The 21,064-nt window shown below is 68.9% G+C and overlaps 1 protein-coding gene across 1 annotated transcript in view; it reads left to right on the top strand.

Moving 5' to 3' along the window:
* LOC138684096 (liprin-alpha-3-like) overlaps window positions 1-21,064 on the top strand; it is a 49,148-nt gene that overhangs the window by 22,579 nt on the left and 5,505 nt on the right. Inside the window, 12 exon segments of the mRNA XM_069777811.1 lie at window positions 2,903-2,963; window positions 2,965-3,123; window positions 4,375-4,529; window positions 6,022-6,167; window positions 7,459-7,552; window positions 8,677-8,758; window positions 10,642-10,842; window positions 13,407-13,469; window positions 13,578-13,604; window positions 14,823-14,998; window positions 16,884-16,981; window positions 19,873-20,048. Of these exon segments, the coding sequence (XP_069633912.1) occupies window positions 2,903-2,963; window positions 2,965-3,123; window positions 4,375-4,529; window positions 6,022-6,167; window positions 7,459-7,552; window positions 8,677-8,758; window positions 10,642-10,842; window positions 13,407-13,469; window positions 13,578-13,604; window positions 14,823-14,998; window positions 16,884-16,981; window positions 19,873-20,048 (1,438 nt within the window).

The raw sequence follows: 21,064 nt of genomic DNA on the forward strand, positions 1-21,064 counted from the left end.
AATCCCAGGGATCCCCCCCCAGGGACACCCCAAACCCCAGGGATCCCCCCCAGGGACTCCCAATACCCAGGGACACCCCAAATCCCAGGGATCCCCCCCAGGGACCCCCAAATCCTGGGGGATACCCCCCAGGGACTCCCCAAACCCCAGGGATCCCCCCCAGGGACTCCCAAAACCCAGAGACCCCCAAATCCCAGGGATCCCCCCCCAGGGACATCCCAAACCCCAGGGATCCCCCCCAGGGACTCCCAAAACCCAGGGACACCCCAAATCCCAGGGATCCCCCCCAGGGACACCCCAAACCCCAGGGATCCCCCCCAGGGACTCCCAAAACCCAGGGACACCCCAAATCCCAGGGATCCCCCCCCAGGGACACCCCAAACCCCAGGGATCCCCCCAGGGACTCCCAAAACCCAGGGACACCCCAAATCCCAGGGATCCCCCCCCAGGGACCCCCAAATCCTGGGGATACCCCCCAGGGACTCCCCAAACCCCAGGGATCCCCCCCAGGGACTCCCAAAACCCAGGGACACCCCAAATCCCAGAGATCCCCCCCCAGGGACATCCCAAACCCCAGGGATCCCTCCCAGGGACTCCCAAAACCCAGGGACACCCCAAATCCCAGGGATCCCCTCCCAGGGACCCCAAAATCCTGGGGATCCCCCCCAGGGACTCCCCAAATCCCAGGGATAACCCAAAACCCTGACATCCCCCCCCAAGGGACCCCCAAACCCCAGCGATCCCCCCCCCAGGGAACCCCAAATCCCGGGGATACCCCCCAGGGACTCCCCAAACCCAGGGACTCCCCAAACCCAGAGACCCCCAAATCCCAGGGACACCCCAAACCCCAGGGATCCCCCCCAGGGACTCCCAAAACCCAGGGACACCCCCAAATCCCAGGGATCCCCCCCCAGGGACCCTCAAATCCTGGGGATACCCCCCAGGGACCCCCAAATCCCCGGGGATACCCCCCAGGGACTCCCAAAACCCAGGGACACCCCAAACCCCAGGGATCCCCCCCCAGGGACTCCCCAAATCCCAGGGAGAACCCAAAACCCTGACACCCCCCCAAGGGACCCCCAAAACCCAGGGATCCCCCCAGGGACCCCCAAATCCCGGGGATCCCCCCAGGGACTCCCCAAACCCAGGGACTCCCCAAACCCAGAGACCCCCAAATCCCAGGGCCACCCCCCAGGGACACCCCAAACCCCAGGGATCCCCCCCAGGGACTCCCAAAACCCAGGGACACCCCAAAACCCAGGGATCCCCTCCCAGGGACCCCCAAATCCTGGGGATACCCCCCGGGACTCCCCAAATCCCAGGGATACCCCCCAGGGACCCCCAAACCCCAGGGATACCCCAAAACCCTGTCATGGCACCCCCAGGAACCCCCAAACCCCAGCGATCCCCCCCCAGGGAACCCCAAATCCCAGGGATACCCCCAAACCCTGACACCCCCCCCAGGGACACCCTAAATCCCAGTGACACCCCCCCAGGGACCCCCAAATCCCAGGAATACCCCCCCCAGGGACCCCTAAATCCTGGGGATCCCCCCAAACCCTGAGACTCCTCCCAGGGACCCCCAAATCCCAGGGATCCCCCCCCCAGAGACCCCCCCAAAACCCCAGGGACACCCCCAGGAACCCCCCACCCCCAGGGACACCCTAAAACCCAGAGATTCCCCCCAGGCAATTTGGGGGGGCTGGGGAGCAATGGGGCACTGGGGGTCAAGTGGGGGGCACCGGGGGGGCACTGGGGGGACTGGGGGGCAGGTGGGGGGGTGATGGGGAACAATGGGGAACTGGGGGGATAAAGTGGGGGGCACTGGGGGGGGCACTGGGAGGACTGGGGTGTCATGTTGGGGGGCTGGGGGCAGGTGAGGGGGGCACTGGGGGTCAAGTGGGGGGCACTGGGGGGGCACTGGGAGGACTGGGGGGTCATGTTGGGGGGCTGGGGGCAGGTGGGGGGGCAAGGGGGCACTAGGGGAGCAAGTGGGGGGCACTGGGGGGCAATGGGGGAACTGGGGGGCAGGTGGGGGGGCAATGGGGGTCTGGGAGAGCAAGTGGGGGGCACTGGAGGGGCACTGGGGGGGCTGGGAGCAGGTAGGGGGCACTGGGGGGGCTGGGGGGGCAGGTGGGGGGCACTGGGGGGCAATGGGGGGACTGGGGGGCAGGTGGGGGGGCAATGGGAGCAGGTAGGGGGCACTGGGAGTGCTGGGGGGTAATGGGGGGGGGCTAGGGGCAGGTGGGGGGGCAAGGGGGCACTGGGGAAGCAAGTGGGGGGCACTGGTGGGCAATGGGGGAGCAATGGGGGGACTGGGGGTCAAGTGGGGGGGCACTGGGGGGGCACTGGGAGGACTGGGGGGTCATGTTGGGGGGCTGGGGGCAGGTGGGGGGCAAGGGGGGACTGGGAGAGCAAGTGGGGGGCACTGGGGGGGCTGGGGGGGTCAAGTGGGGGGCACTGGGGGCAATGCGGGAGCAATGGGGGGACTGGGGGGCTGGTGGGGGGGCACTGGGGGGGGCTGGGGGCAGGTGGGGGGCACTGGGGGGGTCTGGGGGTAAGTGGGGGGGGCAATAGGGTGTTGGGGGGGACAATAGAGCGTTGGGGGGGGCTCTGGGGGCCATGGAGCAGGTAGGGGGGTAATGAGGGACTGGGGGGGCAATGGGGGGCAAGTGGGGGGGCTGGGGGGCAATTGGGGGGGCAAGTGGGGGGACTGGGGGCCAATGGGGGGGCTATGGGACATTTGGGGGGGGCAATGGAGGGATTTTGGGGGGGTGGGGGTGTCCTGTGGGAGTTGGGGTCCAGACAAAGGGGTCCGAGGGGTTGGGGGGAGCCCCCCCCAACGTGCCTCCCCCTCCTCCTTGTTGCCCCCCCCCTTCTTTTTGCCCCCCCCCCCCCCCAGGTTGATCCAGGAGGAGAAGGAGTGCACGGAGCTGCGGGCGGAGGAGCTGGAGAGCCGGGTGGGGGGGGGCGGGGGGGCTGGAGGGGGCCCCCCTGGGGCGCTACCGGGGGGGGGGCGCCTCCCTGCCCCCCTCCCTCACCAGTTCCACCTTGGCCAGTCCCTCCCCCCCCAGCAGCGGTCGGTCCACCCCCCGCCTGGCCCCCCCCAGCCCCGCCCGAGAGGTGAGTGTGTCCCCCCCCGCCAAAAAAAAAAAATTAGGGACCCCCCCCATAGATGGGGGGGCGAGGGTGAACTCCCAAATGGATGGGGACACCCGAAGTGGGTGTGGGGGCATGGGGACCCCCCCCCAAAAGGGCTGGGGACCCCCCCAAAAATGGCTGGGGACCCCCCCCAGAATGGCCCCCAAATAGATTTGGAGGCATGGTGCCCCCCCCCCCAAAAATGGCTGGGGGTCCCCAAAATGGCTTGGGACCCCCAAAATGGATGTGGGGGCATGGGGACCCCCCCAGAATGGCTGGGGACCCCCCAAAAATGGCTGGGACCCCCCCCAGAATGGCTGGGGACCCCCCCCAAAAATGGCTGGGGACCCCCAAAATGGATGTGGGGGCATGGGGACCCCCCTAAAAGTGCTGGGGACCCCCCCAAAAATGGCTGGGACCCCCCCCCAGAATGGCTGGGGACCCCCCCAAAAATGGCTGGGGACCCCCAAAATGGATGTGGGGGCATGGGGACCCCCCCTAAAAGTGCTGGGGACCCCCCCAAAAATGGCTGGGACCCCCCCCAGAATGGCCCCCAAATGGATTTGGAGGTATGGTGCCCCCCCCCAAAAAATGGCTGGGGGTCCCCAAAATGGCTTGGGACCCCCAAAATGGATGTGGGGGCATGGGGACCCCCCCCCCAGAATGGCTGGGGACCCCCCCAAAAATGGCTGGGACCCCCAAAATGGATGTAGGGACATGGTGCCCCCCCCCTCAAAATGGCCGAGGACCCCCCCAAATGGCTGGAGACCCCCAAAATGGATTTGGAGGCATGGTGCCCCCCCCCAAAAATGGCTGGGGATCCCCAAAATGGCTTGGGACCCCCAAAATGGATGTGGGGGCATGGGGACCCCCCCAAAAATGGCTGGGGACCCCCCCAATGGCTGGGGGGGTGCCAGGGTGACCCCCCCCAAATGGCCAAGAACCCCAAAATGGATATGGGGGTGCCAGGGTGACCCCCCCCTCAAAATGACCAGGAGTCCCCAAAATTTGGAGGGGGGGGGCAAATATCTGGGGGGGGGGGTTGCCAGGGTCCCCCCCCAAATGGTTGAGGACCCCTCCAATGATCTGGGGGGGGCTTCCGGGGTCCCCCCCAAAAAAGACCAGACACGCCCCCCCCCTCAAATTTTTGGGGTCTGTCAGGGTCCCCTCAAAATTCTGGGGCCACCCAAAAATTCTGGGGCCCCCCCAAAATCACTCTGCCCCCCCCCCCAGAACCACGTCCCCAAGGAGGAGCCCCGGGGGGGGAGGAGAAGGGGTCGGGTCCTGGGACCCCCCCGGCCCCCCCCGAGCACCCGACTGGAGCGGGGGGGTCCCCCCTTGGCGCTGCCGGCGGCCGGGTTGGAAGAGGGGCGCGACCCACGAGTGGGGTGAGTTGGGGGGGGCTTCGGGGTGGGGGTGGGGGGTCCCTGGGGTCATATTGGGGTGCTGGGGGGGTCTATGGGTTTATATTGGGGTGCTGGGGGGGGTCCCTGGGGTCATATTGGGGTGCTGGGGGCGCTCTGGGTTATATTGGGGTGCTGGGGGGTCTCTGAGGTCATATTGGGGTGCTGGGGGGGTCCCTCTGGTTATATTGGGGTGCTGGGGGGTCCCTGGGTTCATATTGGGGTGCTGGGGGGGGCTCTGGGTTATAATGGGGTGCTGAGGGGTCCCTCTGGTTATATTGGGGTGCTGGGGGGGTCCCTGGGTTCATATTGGGGTGCTGGGGGGGGCTCTGAGGTCATATTGGGGTGCTGGGGGGGGCTCTGGATTATACTGGGGTGCTGGGGGGTCCCTGGGTTATATTGGGGTGCTGGGGGGGGCTCTGGGTTCATATTGGGGTGCTGGGGGGTCCCTTGGGTCATATTGGGGTGCTGGGGGGGGTCCTTGGGATTATATTGGGGTGCTGGGGGGGGCTCTGGGGTCATATTGGGGTGCTGGGGGGCTCTGGGGGTCCTGGGGTCATATTGAGGTGCTGGGAGGGGGCTCTGTGTTCATATTGGGGTGCTGGGGGGGTCCCTGGGTTCTTATTGGGGTGCTGGGGGGGGTCTCTGGGGGTCCTGGGGTCATATTGGGGTGCTGGGGGGGCTCTGGGGTTATATTGGGGTGCTGGGGGGGTCCCTGGGTTCATATTGGGGTGCTGGGGGGGGCTCTGGGTTATATTGGGGTGCTGGGGGGGTCCTTGGGTTCATATTGGGGTGCTGGGGGGGCTCTGGGTTATATTGGGGTGCTGAGGGGGTCCCTCGGGTTATATTGGGGTGCTGGGGGGGTCCTTGGGAGTATATTGGGGTGCTGGGGGGGGCTCTGAGGTCATATTGGGGTGCTGGGGGGGGCTCTGGATTATACTGGGGTGCTGGGGGGTCCCTGGGTTATATTGGGGTGCTGGGGGGGGCTCTGGGTTCATATTGGGGTGCTGGGGGGGTCCCTGGGTTCTTATTGGGGTGCTGGGGGGGGTCTCTGGGGGTCCTGGGTTCATATTGGGGTGCTGGGGGGGCTCTGGGTTATATTGGGGTGCTGGGGGGTCTCTGAGGTCATATTGGGGTGCTGGGGGGTCCCTCTGGTTATATTGGGGTGCTGGGGGGGTCTATGGGTTTATATTGGGGTGCTGGGGGGCCTCTGGGGTTATATTGGGGTGCTGGGGGGGTCCCTGGGTTCATATTGGGGTGCTGGGGGGGTCTCTGGGGGATCCCTGTGGGGGGGGTGGTTTTTTTGGGGGGGTCACACACCTCACACCCTATGGGCCCACCACGAGCTCTCGGGGTGCACTTTGGATGGGGGGGGGTGGGTGCTGTGGGTGGGATTTTTGGGTCCCGGGGAGGGGTGTGAGGGTGGTGGGGTGCAGCCCATGGGTGCCCCCCTCCCTCGACCCCCCCCCCCCCCCAGGCTGGTCCCCGAAGGTGCCGGTGCCCCCCCCGACCCCCTGCACAAAGCCCCCAAAAAGAAGAGCATCAAGTCGTCCATCGGGCGCCTCTTCGGCAAGAAGGAGAAGGGGCGCCTGGGCCCCCCCTCGAGAGACGCCCCCTCCCTCGGTGGGACCCCCCGCGTTCCCGGGCACCCTGACCCCCACCCTAGGGCACCCAAAACCTGGGGGCCCCCCCCAAAGCCCTTGAGCCCCCCCCACCCAAACGGGACCCAGGGGTCTGAGCACCCTGACCCTCTCCCTAGGGCACCCAAGTTTCTGGGTGCCCCCCCCAGCCCCTTTGGACCCCCCCCCACCCAAAAGGGACCCCCGAATCTGAGCACCCTGACCCCCACCCTAGGGCACCCAGGGGTCTGGATGCCCCCCCCAAACCCCTTGAGCCCCCCCACCCAAACGGGACCCAGGGGTCTGAGCACCCTGACCCTCTCCCTAGGGCACCCAGGTTTCTGGGTGCCCCCCCCCAGCCCCTTTGGACCCCCCCCACCCAAAAGGGACCCCCGAATCTGAGCACCCTGACCCCCACCCTAGGGCACCCAGGGGTCTGGATGCCCCCCCCAAACCCCTTGAGCCCCCCCACCCAAACGGGACCCAGGGGTCTGAGCACCCTGACCCTCTCCCTAGGGCACCCAGGTTTCGGGGTGCCCCCCCCAGCCCCTTTGGACCCCCCCCACCCAAAAGGGACCCCCGAATCCGAGCACCCTGACCCCCACCCTAAAGGAACCCAGGCCTTTGGGTGCCCCCCCCCCCGCCCTTGGACCCCCCCCACCCAAAAAAACCCCCCCACATCCAAGCACCCTGACCCCTACCCCAAAGGTATGCAGGCATTTGGGTGTCCCCCCCTTGGACCCCCCACCCAAAAAAAAACCCCCGCGTCCAAGCACCCTGACCCCCACCCCAAAAGGATCCAGACTTTTGGGTGCCCCCCCCTTGGACCCCCCACCCAAAAAAAAACCCCCGCGTCCAAGCACCCTGACCCCCACCCCAAAAGGATCCAGACTTTTGGGTGCCCCCCCCCGCCACCTTGGCCCCCCCCACCCCAAAAAGACCCCTGCATCCAATCACCCTGACCCCCACCCCAAACAGCCCCAGGCCTTTTTGGGTGCCCCCCCCACCCCCTTGGACCCCCCCCACCCAAAAGGGACCCAGGGGTCCGAGCACCCTGACCCCCACCCCAAACGGACCCAGGCATTTGGGTGCCCCCCCCCCTTGGACCCCCCACCCAAAAAACCCCCCCGCATCCAAGCACCCTGACCCCCACCCCAAACAGCCCCAGGCCTTTTTGGGTGCCCCCCCCACCCCCTTGGACCCCCCCCCACCCAAAAGGAACCCAGGTATCCGAGCACCCTGGGGTCCCTGTGGGTGGGTGGGTGGGTGGGGGTCTCACCCTGTGCCCCCCCCAGCTGGGACCCCCTCGGAGGAGCTGGGCCCCCCCGACGCCCTGGGGCTGGCGAAGCTCTCGGGGGCGGTGGAGAAGGATCGACGGAGCAAGAAAAAGTGAGGGGGGGGAACACCCCTTAATTTTGGGGGGGGGCCTTAATTTGGGGGGGGCTGGGGGGGTTTAGGGGGTCAGGGGGCTTTGGGGGGGGCTGGGAGTGGTTTTGGGGAGGCTGGGGGGGCTTTGGGGCAGGTTGGGGGGGCTTTGGGGGAGGTTGGGGGGTCTGGGGGGTTTTGGGGGGGCTGGGGGATCTGGGAGTGGTTTTGGGGGGGCTGGGGGGGCTTTGGGGGTGTCTTGGGGGGCTTTTGGGGCTTTGGGGGGGCTTTGGGTGAGGTTGGGGGGTCTGGGGGGCCTGAGGGGGCGCTGGGGGGGCTTTTGGGGGGCGTTGGGGGAGGTTGGGGGGTCTGGGGGGGATTTGAGGGTGTCTTGGGGGGATTGGGGGGCTTTGGGGGGGCTTTGGGGGAGGTTGGGGGGTTCTGGGGGGTCTAGGGGGCTTTGGGGGTCTGGGGGGACTTCGGGGGAGGTTGGGGGTCTGGGGGGATTTGGAGGGCTTTGGGGGGGCTTTGGGGGGGCTGGGGGGATCTGGGAGTGGTTTTGGGGGGCTGGGGGGCTTTGGGGGGGCTTTTGGGGGGGCTTTGGGGGTCTGGGGGGGTCTGGGGGGGATTTGGGGGCTTTGGAGGGGATTTGGGGGGGGTTGGGGGTCTGGGGGGTATTTGGGGGTGTCTTGGGGGGCTTTTGGGGCTTTGGGGGGGCTTTGGGTGAGGTTGGGGGGGTCTGGGGGGGCTGAGGGGGCGCTGGGGGGGCTTTTGGGGGGCGTTGGGGGAGGTTGGGGGGTCCGGGGGGGCTTTGGGGGGTCTTGGAGGGGCTTTGGGGGGGGCTTTGGGGGAGGTTGGGGGGTCTGGGGGGTCTTTGGGGGTCTGGGGGGGATTTGGGGGGGTTGGGGGGACTTTGGGGGGGCAGGAGGGTCCGGGGGGGGGGTCCGAGGTATTTGGGGGGGCTATAGGTTGCCTTGGGGGGGGGTGTCTGGAAGGTTTTGGGGGGGCTTGAGGGGGTCTGGGCAGGGTTGGGGGGAACTTTGCAGGTCTGTGGGAGGGTGGGGGGGTCTGGGGGGGTTTGGGGGTGCCCGGGGGGGTTTTGGGGTGCCCATGGGGGGGTCTCTGAATGTGTGTGTCCCCCCCCCCAGGCACGAGCTGCTGGAGGAGGCGTGCAGGCAGGGGCTGCCCTTCGCCGCCTGGGACGGACCCACCGTCGTCTCCTGGCTGGAGGTGGGGGCACCCAGGGGTCTGGGGGGGGCACCCATGGGTCTGGGGGGGGCACCCAGGGGTCTGGGGGGGGCAGCCAGGGGTTTGGGGGGGGCACCTAGGGGTTTGGGGGGGCACCCATGGGTCTGGGGGGGCACCCAGGGGTCTGGGAGGGCACCCAGGGGTCTGGGAGGGGCAGCCAGGGGTCTAGGGGGGGCAGCCAGGGGTCTGGGGGGGCAGCCAGGGGTCTGGGGGGGGCAGCCAGGGGTCTGGGAGGGCACCCAGGGGTCTGGGGGGGGCACCCAGGGGTCTGGGAGGGCACCCAGGGGTCTAGGGGGGGCAGCCAGGGGTCTGGGGGGGGCACCCAGGGGTCTGGGAGGGCAGCCAGGGGTCTAGGGGGGGCAGCCAGGGGTCTGGGAGGGGCACCCATGGGTCTGGGAGGGCACCCAGGGGTCTAGGGGGGGCACCCAGGGGTCTGGGGGGGGCAGCCAGGGGTCTGGGGGGGCACCCTGGGGTCTGGGTACACCCCCAAGCATAGCGGGGAGGGGTGAGGGGGTGCTGGAGTGGGGACAAAGGTGTCCTGGGGGGGGACCTGGGTGTCTGGGTGCCCCCCACCCATAGTGGGGGGGTTCTATGGTGGGGACCCCAACCTCTGGGTGCCCCCACCCATAATGGGGGGGGTTCTATGGTGGGGACCCCAACCTCTGGGTGCCCCCACCCATAGTGGGGGGGTTCTAGGGTGCGATCCCAGGCATTTGGGTGCCCCCTACTCATATTGGGGGGCTGGAGTGGGAACACCAGACCTCTGGATGCCCCCCACCCATAGTGGGGGGGTTCTAGGGTGGGTACCCCAACCTCTGGGTGCCCCCACCCATAGTGGGGGGGGGTCTAGCATGGGTACCCCGATGTCTGGGTGCCCCCCACCCATAGTGGGGGGGTTCTATGGTGGGGACCCCAACCTCTGGGTGCCCCCACCCATAATGGGGGGGTTCTAGGGTGCGATCCCAGGCATTTGGGTGCCCCCCACCCATAGTGGGGGGGTTCTAGGGAGGGTACCCCAACCTCTGGGTGCCCCCACCCATAGTGGGGGGGTTCTAGGGTGCGATCCCAGGCATTTGGGTGCCCCCTACCCATATTGGGGGGCTGGAGTGGGAACACCAGACCTCTGGGTGCCCCCCACCCATAGTGGGGGGATTCTAGGGTGGGGACCCCAACCTCTGGGTGCCCCCCACCCATAGTGGGGGGGTTCTAGGGAGGGTACCCCAACCTCTGGGTGCCCCCCACCCATAGTGGGGGGGTTCTAGGGTGGGGACCCCAACCTCTGGGTGCCCCCACCCATAATGGGGGGCTTCTAGGGTGCAATCCCAGGCATTTGGGTGCCCCCCACCCATAGTGGGGGGTTCTAGGGTGGGTACCCCAACCTCTGGGTGCCCCCACCCATAGTGGGGGGGTTCTAGGGTGCGATCCCAGGCATTTGGGTGCCCCCTACTCATATTGGGGGGCTGGGGTGGGAACACCAGACCTCTGGATGCCCCCCACCCATAGTGGGGGGGTTCTATGGTGGGGACCCCAACCTCTGGGTGCCCCCACCCATAATGGGGGGGTTCTAGGGTGCGATCCCAGGCATTTGGGTGCCCCCCACCCATAGTGGGGGGGTTCTATGGTGGGGACCCCAACCTCTGGGTGCCCCCACCCATAATGGGGGGGGTTCTATGGTGGGGACCCCAACCTCTGGGTGCCCCCACCCATAATGGGGGGGTTCTAGGGTGCGATCCCAGGCATTTGGGTGCCCCCTACTCATATTGGGGGGCTGGAGTGGGAACACCAGACCTCTGGATGCCCCCCACCCATAGTGGGGGGGTTCTAGGGTGGGTACCCCAACCTCTGGGTGCCCCCCCCCCCCCCAGCTGTGGGTGGGGATGCCGGCGTGGTACGTGGCGGCGTGCCGGGCCAACGTGAAAAGCGGAGCCATCATGGCGAACCTGTCGGACACGGAGATCCAGCGGGAGATCGGGATCAGCAACCCCCTGCACCGGCTCAAGCTGCGCCTCGCCATCCAGGAGATGGTGTCGCTCACCAGCCCCTCCGCCCCCGCCACCTCCCGCACGGTGAGCCTCGCACCGCGGGCCCGCCTTCGCACGACGGGGCCTTCGCACGAGGGCCTTCGACCGAGGGCCTTCGACCGAGGGCCTTCGAACGAGGGCGTTCGAACGAGGGGGGGGTTGCACCGGGAGGGTTGCAGGAAGGGGTTTTGCAGGAGGGGGTTTGCGTGAGGGGCTTCGCACGAGGGGGTTTGCACGAGGGCGTTCACGTGTGGGCGTTCGCGCCGGGGGGGTTCGCAGGAGGGGGGGTTGCACCGGGAGGGTTGCAGGAAGGGGTTTTGCAGGAGGGGGTTTGCGTGAGGGGCTTCGCACGAGGGGGTTCGCACGAGGGGGTTTGCACGACGGGCTTTGCATGAGGGGGTTTGCACGAGGGCATTTGCGTGAGGGCGTTGGCGCCGGGGGGTTCGCAGGAGGGGGGGTTGCACTGGGAGGGTTGCAGGAAGGGGTTTTGCAGGAGGGGGTTTGCGTGAGGGGCTTCGCACGAGGGGGTTTGCACGAGGGGTTTTGCACGAGGGGGTTTGCACGACGGGCTTTGCACGAGGGGGTTTGCACGAGGGCGTTCGCGTGAGGGCGTTGGCACCGGGGGGGTTCGCAGGAGGGGGGGTTGCACCAGGAGGGTTGCAGGAAGGGGTTTTGCACGAGGGGGTTTGCACAAGGGGCTTTGCACGAGGGGGTTTGCACGACGGGCTTTGCACGAGGGGGTTTGCACGAGGGCGTTCGCGTGAGGGCGTTGGCGCCAGGGGGTTCGCAGGAGGGGGGGTTGCACCGGGAGGGTTGCAGGAAGGGGTTTTGCACGAGGGGGTTTGCACAAGGGGCTTTGCACGAGGGGGTTTGCACGACGGGCTTTGCACAAGGGGGTTTGCACGAGGGCGTTCGCGTGAGGGCGTTGGCGCCGGGGCGTTCGCAGGAGGGGGGGTTGCACCGGGAGGGTTGCAGGAAGGGGTTTTGCACGAGGGGGTTTGCACGACGGGCTTTGCACGAGGGGGTTTGCACGAGGGCGTTCGCGTGAGGGCGTTGGCGCCGGGGGGGTTCGCAGGAGGGGGTTTGCGTGAGGGGCTTCGCACGAGGGGGTTTGCACGAGGGGGTTTGCACGAGGGGGGTTGCACGACGGGCTTTGCATGAGGGGGTTTGCACGAGGGCGTTCACGTGTGGGCGTTGGCGCCAGGGGGTTCGCAGGAGGGGGGGTTGCACCTGGAGGGTTGCAGGAAGGGGTTTTGCACGAGGGGGTTTGCACAAGGGGCTTTGCACGAGGGGGTTTGCACGACGGGCTTTGCACGAGGGGGTTTGCACGAGGGCGTTCACGTGTGGGCGTTGGCGCCAGGGGGTTCGCAGGAGGGGGGGTTGCACCGGGAGGGTTGCAGGAAGGGGTTTTGCAGGAGGGGGTTTGCGTGAGGGGCTTCGCACGAGGGACTTTGCACGAGGGGGTTTGCACGAGGGGGTTTGCACGACGGGGCTTTGCACGACGGGGGTTCGCACAAGGGCGTTCGCGTGAGGGTGTTGGCGCCGGGGGGGTTCGCAAGAGGGGGGGTTGCAGGAAGGGGTTTTGCAGGAGGGGGTTTGCGCGAGGGGCTTCGCACAAGGGGGTTTGCACGATGGGCTTTGCACGAGGGGGTTTGCACAAGGGGGTTTGCACGATGGGCTTTGCACGAGGGGGTTTGCACGAGGGCATTCGCGTGAGGGCGTTGGCGCCGGGGGGTTCGCAGGAGCGGGGGTTGCACCAGGAGGGTCGCAGGAAGGGGTTTTGCAGGAGAGGGTTTGCACGAGGGGCTTCGCACGAGGGGCTTCGCACGAGGGGGTTTGCACGAGGGGGTTTGCACGAGGGCGTTCGCGTGAGGGCGTTGGCGCCAGGGGGTTCGCAGGAGCGGGGGTTGCACCGGGAGGGTTGCAGGAAGGGGTTTTGCACGAGGGGGTTTGCACAAGGGGCTTTGCACGAGCGGGTTTGCACGAGGGGGTTTGCACGACGGGCTTTGCACGAGGGGGTTTGCACGAGGGCGTTCGCGTGAGGGCGTTGGCGCCAGGGGGTTCGCAGGAGGGGGGGTTGCACCGGGAGGGTTGCAGGAAGGGGTTTTGCACGAGGGCCTTCGCACGAGGGCCTTCACACGACGGGCTTCGCACAAGGGGGTTTGCACGAGGGGATTTGCACGAGGGGGTTCACACAAGGGGATTCGCACAATGGGATTCACGCGAGGGGCTTTGCACAAGGGGGTTCATGTGAGGGGTTTCGCACAAGGATGTTCGCACAAGGGTCTTGCTTTGGATGAGGGGTCTTGGAGAGGAGCTTTGCACAATGGGCTTGCACGAGGGGTTTCACACGGGGCGGGGCTCACATGGGGGTCTTGCACAAGGAGTCTCACATGAGGGTCTTGCACGAGGGGTCTTACACGAGGAGTTTCACACGAGGGGCCTCGCACCAGGGCTTTGCACGGGGACCTCACGCAGCCACACACGGGATGGAGGGGGACGACGACCTTGCACGAGCACCTTGCACAGCCTCACGTGGCCTTGCACGACTGCCTTGCACGACTGCTGCCCCCCCCCCATGACACGTGTGTGTGCGTGTGTGTCCCCAGTCCACGGGCAACGTCTGGATGACGCACGAGGAGATGGAGTCGCTGACGGCCACCACCAAGCCAGTGAGCGTGAGCCCTCGTGCAACGCACGAGGACCGGGGGGTGGGTTCTGGGGGGGGGGATGGGCCCCCCTGATGCCTCTCCCCTCCCTGCCCCCCCCCCTGCTGCCAGGAGACAAAGGAGATCAGCTGGGAGCAGGTAGGGGCTTGCACGGGGAGGGGCGGGGCTTGCACGAGGACGCGCGGGGGGGCTTGTGTGAGAGAGGGGCCTTGCAGAAGAAGAGGGTCTTGCACGAGGATGGGGCCTTGCACGAGGATGGTGTCTTGCACAAGGGGCAAGAGGAGCCCAGGGTTTCGCACGAGGGGCCTGGCAGCCCCCCAGAGCCTCGCACGAGGGCACGGCCTTGCACGAGGGCCCCCTCTCCCCACCCCCAAAACGCAGAGCCTCGCACGACGGACCTTGCACGTGCACGTATCCAGCCCCTTGCACGAGGACAAGGCCTCGCACGAGGGGTCGTCGTGTGTGTGTGTCCCCCGTGACTCCCAGCCCCTCGCACGAGGGCGGCCTCTTGCACGAGGGGCCTTGCACGAGCCTTGCACGAGGGTCCTGGCAGGGGTAAAGGGCGGGGGGGGGTGGGGGGGTGGCAGAAAGGTCCTGGCAGGGGTAAAGGGGGTGAGAAAGGTCCTGGCAGGGGTAAAGGGGGGGGGGGAGCAGAAAGGTCCTGGAAGGGCTATGGGGGGGTTCACAGAGGGGTCCTGGCAGGGATAAGGGGGGGGGGATGGCAGAAAGGTCCTGGCAGGGATAAGGGGGGTGAGAAAGGTCCTGGCAGGGATGAGGGGGGTTCCCGGGGGGGTCCTGGCAGGGGTAAAGGGGGTGAGAAAGGTCCTGGCAGGGATGAGGGGGGGTTGGCAGAAAGGTCCTGGCAGGGCTAAGGGGGGTGAGAAAGGTCCTGGCAGGGATAAGGGGGGGGGGGGCAGAAAGGTCCTGGAAGGGCTATGGGGGGTTTCACAGAGGGGTCCTGGCAGGGGTAAAGGGGGGGTGTGTGTGGCAGAAAGGTCCTGGCAGGGATAAGGGGGGGGGGGCAGAAAGGTCATGGAAGGGCTATGGGGGGGGTTCACAGAGGGGTCCTGGCAGGGGTAAAGGGGGGGGGGGTGTGTGGCAGAAAGGTCCTGGCAGGGATAAGGGGGGGTGTTGAGAAGGGTCCTGGCAGGGGTAAAGGGGGGGTGTTGAGAAGGGTCCTGGCAGGGGTAGAGGGGTGAGAAAGGTCCTGGCAGGGGTAGAGGGGTGTTGAGAAGGGTCCTGTCAGGGGTTAAAGGGGGGTTCCCGGGGGGGTCCTGGTCTCAGGGGTACCGGGGGTTCCCTGGGGGGGGGTGTGGGGTGTGGGGGGGGTGTTTTCCCAGCGTTTCCCACCCGCAGATCCTGGCCTACGGGGACATGAACCACGAGTGGGTGGGCAACGAGTGGCTGCCCAGCCTGGGGCTGCCCCAGTACCGCAGCTACTTCATGGAGTCGCTGGTGGACGCCAGGATGCTCGACCACCTCAGCAAGAAGGAGCTGAGGGGGCAGCTCAAGATGGTCGACTCCTTCCATCGGTCGGTGGACACCCCCCCCCCCCGCCAGTCACCATCACCCCCCCCCCCAGCCCTCCATTTGGGGAGGGGGGGCAGCCCTGGGGGTGGGGGAGGGAGGGGGAGGGAGGGGATGGGGGTCCCTTGGGGATGGGGGGGGTCCTCTGGGAATGGGGGGGGTCCCTAGGGATGGAGGGGGGGGTCCCTTGGGGATGGGGGGGGTCCTGTGGGGATGGGGGGGGTCCCTTGGGGATGGGGGAGGGATGGGGATGGAGGGGGAGGGGGGATATAGGGGTCCCTTGGGGATGGGGGGGGTCCTCTGGGAATGGGGGGGGTCCCTAGGGATGGAGGGGGGGGTCCCTTGGGGATGGGGGGGGTCCCTAGGGATGGAGGGGGGGGGTCCTGTGGGGATGGGGGGGGTCCCTTGGGGATGGGGGAGGGATGGGGATGGAGGGGGAGAGGGGATATAGGGGTCCCTTGGGGATGGGGGGGGTCCTCTGGGAATGGGGGGGGTCCCTAGGGATGGAGGGGGGTGTCCCTTGGGGATGGGGGGGGTCCTCTGGGAATGGGGGGGGTCCCTTGGGGATGGGGGAGGGATGGGGATGGAGGGGGAGGGGGGATATAGGGGTCCCTTGGGGATGGGGGGGGTCCTTTGGGGATGGGGGGTCCCTTGTGGATGGGGGAGGGATGGGGATGGAGGGGGAGGGGGGACATAGGGGTCCCTTGGGGATGGGGGGGGTCCTCTGGGAATGGGGAGGGTCCCTAGGGATGGAGGGGGGGGTCCCTTGGGGATGGGGGGGGTCCTGTGGGGATGGGGGGGGTCCCTAGGGATGGAGGGGGGGGGTCCTGTGGGGATGGGGGGGGTCCCTTGGGGATGGGGGAGGGATGGGGATGGAGGGGGAGAGGGGATATAGGGGTCCCTTGGGGATGGGGGGGGTCCTCTGGGAATGGGGGGGGTCCCTAGGGATGGAGGGGGGTGTCCCTTGGGGATGGGGGGGGTCCTCTGGGAATGGGGGGGGTCCCTTGGGGATGGGGGAGGGATGGGGATGGAGGGGGAGGGGGGATATAGGGGTCCCTTGGGGATGGGGGGGGTCCTCTGGGAATGGGGAGGGTCCCTAGGGATGGAGGGGGGGGTCCCTTGGGGATGGGGGGGGTCCTGTGGGGATGGGGGGGGTCCCTAGGGATGGAGGGGGGGGGTCCTGTGGGGATGGGGGGGGTCCCTTGGGGATGGGGGAGGGATGGGGATGGAGGGGGAGGGGGGATATAGGGGTCCCTTGGGGATGGGGGGGTCCTGTGGGGATGGGGGGGGTCCTTTGGGGATGGGGGTGTCCCTAGGGATGGAGGGGGGGTCCCTTGGGGTCCCTTGGGCAGCCCTGGGGGTGGGGGAGGGAGGGGGATGGAGGGGGAGGGGGGATATAGGGGTCCCTTGGGGATGGGGGGGGTCCTGTGGGGATGGGGGGGGTCCCTAGGGATGGAGGGGGGGTCCCTTGGGGATGGGAGGGGTCCTCTGGGAATGGGGGGGGTCCCCTGGGGATGGGGGGGGTCCCCTGGGGATGGGGATGGAGGGGGAGTGGGGATATGGGGGGGGTCCCTGGGGCTGGGGCTGTCCCCCCTGGGGATGGGGTGCCCCTAATTTGGGGAGTGGGGGGGGACAACTAGGGGTAGGGGGATGTCCTGGGGGGTGAGAGACCCCCTGGGGATGGGGGGGGTGTCCATGGGAATGGGGGGGTCCCAAGAAATGGGGGACACCCCCCCCGGGAATGGGGAACCCTGGGATCGGGGACCCTGGGAATGGGGGTTCCCAGGGAATGGGGACCCTTGGGGTGACCCCAGGACCCTCAGGATGACCCCAGGACCCTTGGGGTGACCCCAGGACCCCCCCAGGGTGACCCCAGTGCCCCCCCCCCAGGGTGAGCCTCCATTACGGCATTATGTGCCTAAAACGCCTCAACTACGACCGAAAGGAGCTGGAGCGACGGCGGGAGGAGAGCCAGGCCCAGAGCACCGGTACGGGGGGGTCTGGGGGTCCTGGGGGGGGTCTGGGGGGGTCCTGAGGGTCCTGGGGGGGTCCTGGGGGGAGAAAGCCAGGCCCAGAGCACCGGTATGGGGGGGTCTGGGGGTCCTGGGGGGGGTCTGGGGGGGTCCTGAGGGTCCTGGGGGGGTCTGGGGGGGGAGATCCAGGCCCAGAGCACCAGTATGGGGGGGTCTGGGGGTCCTGGGGGGGGTCTGGGGGGGTCCTGAGGGTCCTGGGGGGGTCCTGGGGGGAGAAAGCCAGGCCCAGAGCACTGGTATGGGGGGGTCTGGGGGTCCTGGGGGGGGGTCTGGGGGGGTCCTGAGGGTCCTGGGGGGGTCCTGGGGGGAGAAAGCCAGGCCCAGAGCACCGGTATGGGGGGGTCTGGGGGTCCTGGGGGGGGTCTGGGGGGGTCCTGAGTGTCCTGGGGGGGCCTGGGGGGGGAGATCCAGGCCCAGAGCACTGATATGGGGGGGTCTGGGGGGGTCCTGAGGGTCCTGGGGGGGTCTGGGGGGGGAGATCCAGGCCCAGAGCACCGGTATGGGGGGGTCTGGGGGTTCTGGGGGGGGTCTGGGGGGGTCCTGAGGGTCCTGGGGGGGTCCTGGGGGGAGAAAGCCAGGCCCAGAGCACCGGTATGGGGGGGTCTGGGGGTCCTGGGGGGGGTCTGGGGGGGTCCTGAGTGTCCTGGGGGGGGAGATCCAGGCCCAGAGCACTGGTACAGGGGGGGTCTGGGGGTCCTGGGGGGGGTCTGGGGGGGTCCTGAGGGTCCTGGGGGGGCCTGGGGGGGGAGATCCAGGCCCAGAGCATCGGTACAGGGGGGTTTGGGGGTCCTGGGGGGGTCCTGAGGGTCCGGGGGGGGGATATCCAGGCCCAGAACACTGGTACAAGGGGGGTTTGGGGGTCCTGGGGGGGTCTGGGGGGGTCCTGAGGGTCCTGGGGGGCTCAGGAGGGGTCCTGGGGGAGTCTTGGGGGGTCCGGGGGGGGGTCTGGGGGGTCTTGGGGGGGTCCTGAGGGGGAGAGCCAGGTCCAGAGTGCCGGTACGGGGGCGTCTGGGGGGGGTCAGGGGGTCCTGGGGGGGTCCTGAGGGTCCTGGGGGTCTCTAGTGGGTCTGGGGGGGGGTCCTGGGGTGCTGTGGTCACAGCATGGAGCGCCATGGGGGTGCTATGGGGGTCCCGTGGGGTGCTGTGGGGGTGCCCTTGGGTGCTGTGGGGTGCCATAGGGTGCTATGGGGGTCCCACGCGGATGCTGTGGGGGTCCTGTGGGGGTGCTGTGGGGGTCCGTGGGGTGCTCTGGGGTGCCCTTGGGTGCGGTGGGGTGCTGTGGGGGTCCCGTGGGGTGCCATAGGGTGCTACAGGGGTCCCGTGGGGATGCTGTGGGGGTCCTGTGGGGGTCCCGTGGGGTGCCATTGGGTGCCATAGGGTGCCACAGGGGTGCTGTGGGGGTCCCGTGGGGTGCCCTGGGGATGCTGTGGGGGTCCTGTGGGGGTCCCGTGGGGTGCCGTGGGGGTGCTATGGGGGTCCTGTGGGGGTCCTGTGGGGTGCCATGGGGGTGCTATGGGGTGCCCTTGGGTGCTGGGGGGTGCTGGGGGGGTCCCGTCGGGTGCCATAGGTTGCCATGGGGATGCTGTGGGGGTCCTGTGGGGTGCCGTGGGGTGCCCTTGGGTGCTGTGGGGGTCCCGTGGGGTGCCCTTGTGTCCCGTGGGGTGCTGTGGGGGTGGCGTGGGGTGCCGTGGGGATGCTGTGGGAGTCCCGTGGGGTGCCCTTGGGTGCTGTGGGGTGCTGTGGGGGTGCTGTGGGGGTGCCGTGGGGTGCCCTTGGGTGCCGCGGGGGTGCCGTGGGGTGCCCTGGGGTGCCCTGGGGATGCTGTGGGGGTGCCGTGGGGCGTGTGGTGGGGTGCCCTTGGGTGCTGTGGGGTGCCCTGGGGATGCTGTGGGGGTGCCGTGGGGTGCCCTTGGGTGCTGTGGGGGTCCCGTGGGGTGCCCTTGGGTGCTGTGGGGGTGCCGTGGGGTGCCGTGGGGGTGCCGTGGGGCGTGCGGTGGGGTGCCCTTGGGTGCTGTGGGGTGCCCTGGGGGTGCTGTGAGGGTGCCGTGGGGTGCCCTTGGGTGCCGTGGGGGTGCCGTGGGGTGCTGTGGGGTGCCCTGGGGATGCTGTGGGGTGCCCTGGGGATGCTGTGGGGGTGCCGTGGGGTGCCGTGGGGTGCCGTGGGGGTGCCGTGGGGCGTGCGGTGGGGTGCCCTTGGGTGCTGTGGGGTGCCCTGGGGATGCTGTGGGGGTGCCGTGGGGTGCCCTTGGGTGCCGTGGGGGTGCCGTGGGGTGCTGTGGGGTGCCCTGGGGATGCTGTGGGGGTGCCGTGGGGTGCCGTGGGGTGCCGTGGGGGTGCCGTGGGGCGTGTGGTGGGGTGCCCTTGGGTGCTGTGGGGTGCCCTGGGGATGCTGTGGGGGTGCCGTGGGGTGCCCTTGGGTGCCGTGGGGGTGCCGTGGGGTGCTGTGGGGTGCCCTGGGGATGCTGTGGGGGTGCCGTGGGGTGCCGTGGGGTGCCGTGGGGGTGCCGTGGGGCGTGTGGTGGGGTGCCCTTGGGTGCTGTGGGGTGCCCTGGGGATGCTGTGGGGGTGCCGTGGGGTGCCCTTGGGTGCTGTGGGGGTCCCGTGGGGTGCCCTTGGGTGCTGTGGGGGTGCCGTGGGGTGCCGTGGGGGTGCCGTGGGGCGTGCGGTGGGGTGCCCTTGGGTGCTGTGGGGTGCCCTGGGGATGCTGTGGGGGTGCCGTGGGGTGCCCTGGGGTGCCGTGGGGGTGCCGTGGGGTGCTGTGGGGTGCTGTGGGGTGCCCTGGGGATGCTGTGGGGGTGCCGTGGGGTGCCGTGGGGTGTGCCGTGGGGCAGTGACGTGTCCCCCAGACGTGGTGGTGTGGTCGAACGAGCGGGTGACGGCGTGGGTGCAGAGCGTGGGGCTGAAGGAGTTCGCCCGCAACCTGGGGGAGAGCGGGGTGCACGGGGCGCTGCTGGCCCTCGACGACACCTTCGACTGGGCGGACCTGGCCCTGCTGCTCCAGATCCCCACCCAGAACACCCAGGTGGGCCACTGGGGGGGACTGGGAGGGGGCTGGGGGCAACTGGGAGCAACTGGGAGGGAATGGGAAGGGGGCTGAGGGTGCTGGGAGGGAATGGGAAGGGGGCTGAGGGTGCTGGGAGGGGACTGGGAGGGCGGCTGAGGGTGCTGGGAGGGACTGGGGGCAACTGGGAGGGGACTGGGAGTAACTGGGAGGGACAGGGAGGGGGGCTGAGGGTGCTGGGAGGGAATGGGAGGGGGGCTGAGGGTGCTGGGAGGGGACTGGGGGCAACTGGGAGGGGACTGGGGGCAACTGGGGGGGACCGGGAGGGCGGCTGAGGGTGCAGGGAGGGACTGGGGGCAACTGGGAGGGACTGGGAGGGCGGCTGAGGGTGCTGGGAGGGGACTGGGAGCAACTGGGAGCAACTGGGAGGGGACTGGGGGCAACTGGGAGGGGACTGGGGGCAACTGGGAGGGACTGGGAGGGGGGCTGAGGGTGCTGGGAGGGAATGGGAGGGGGGCTGAGGGTGCTGGGAGGGGACTGGGGGTAACTGGGAGGGACTGGGAGGGCAGCTGAGGGTGCTGGGAGGGGACTGGGAGGGACTGGGAGCAACTGGGAGGGGACTGGGGGCAACTGGGGGGGACTGGGAGGGCGGCTGAGGGTGCAGGGAGGGACTGGGGGCAACTGGGGGGGACTGGGAGGGCGGCTGAGGGTGCAGGGAGGGACTGGGGGCAACTGGGAGGGACTGGGAGGGCAGCTGAGGGTGCTGGGAGGGGACTGGGAGCGACTGGGAGCAACTGGGAGGGGACTGGGAGCAACTGGGAGGGGACTGGGGGCAACTGGGAGGGACTGGGAGGGGGGCTGAGGGTGCTGGGAGGGAATGGGAGGGGGGCTGAGGGTGCTGGGAGGGGACTGGGAGGGCGGCTGAGGGTGCTGGGAGGGACTGGGGGCAACTGGGAGGGGACTGGGAGTAACTGGGAGGGACTGGGAGGGCGGCTGAGGGTGCTGGGAGGGGACTGGGAGTGACTGGGAGCAACTGG

The sequence above is a fragment of the Haliaeetus albicilla genome, unplaced genomic scaffold, assembly GCF_947461875.1.
Source record: "Haliaeetus albicilla unplaced genomic scaffold, bHalAlb1.1 scaffold_148, whole genome shotgun sequence".
Taxonomy (NCBI): Eukaryota; Metazoa; Chordata; class Aves; order Accipitriformes; family Accipitridae; genus Haliaeetus; species Haliaeetus albicilla.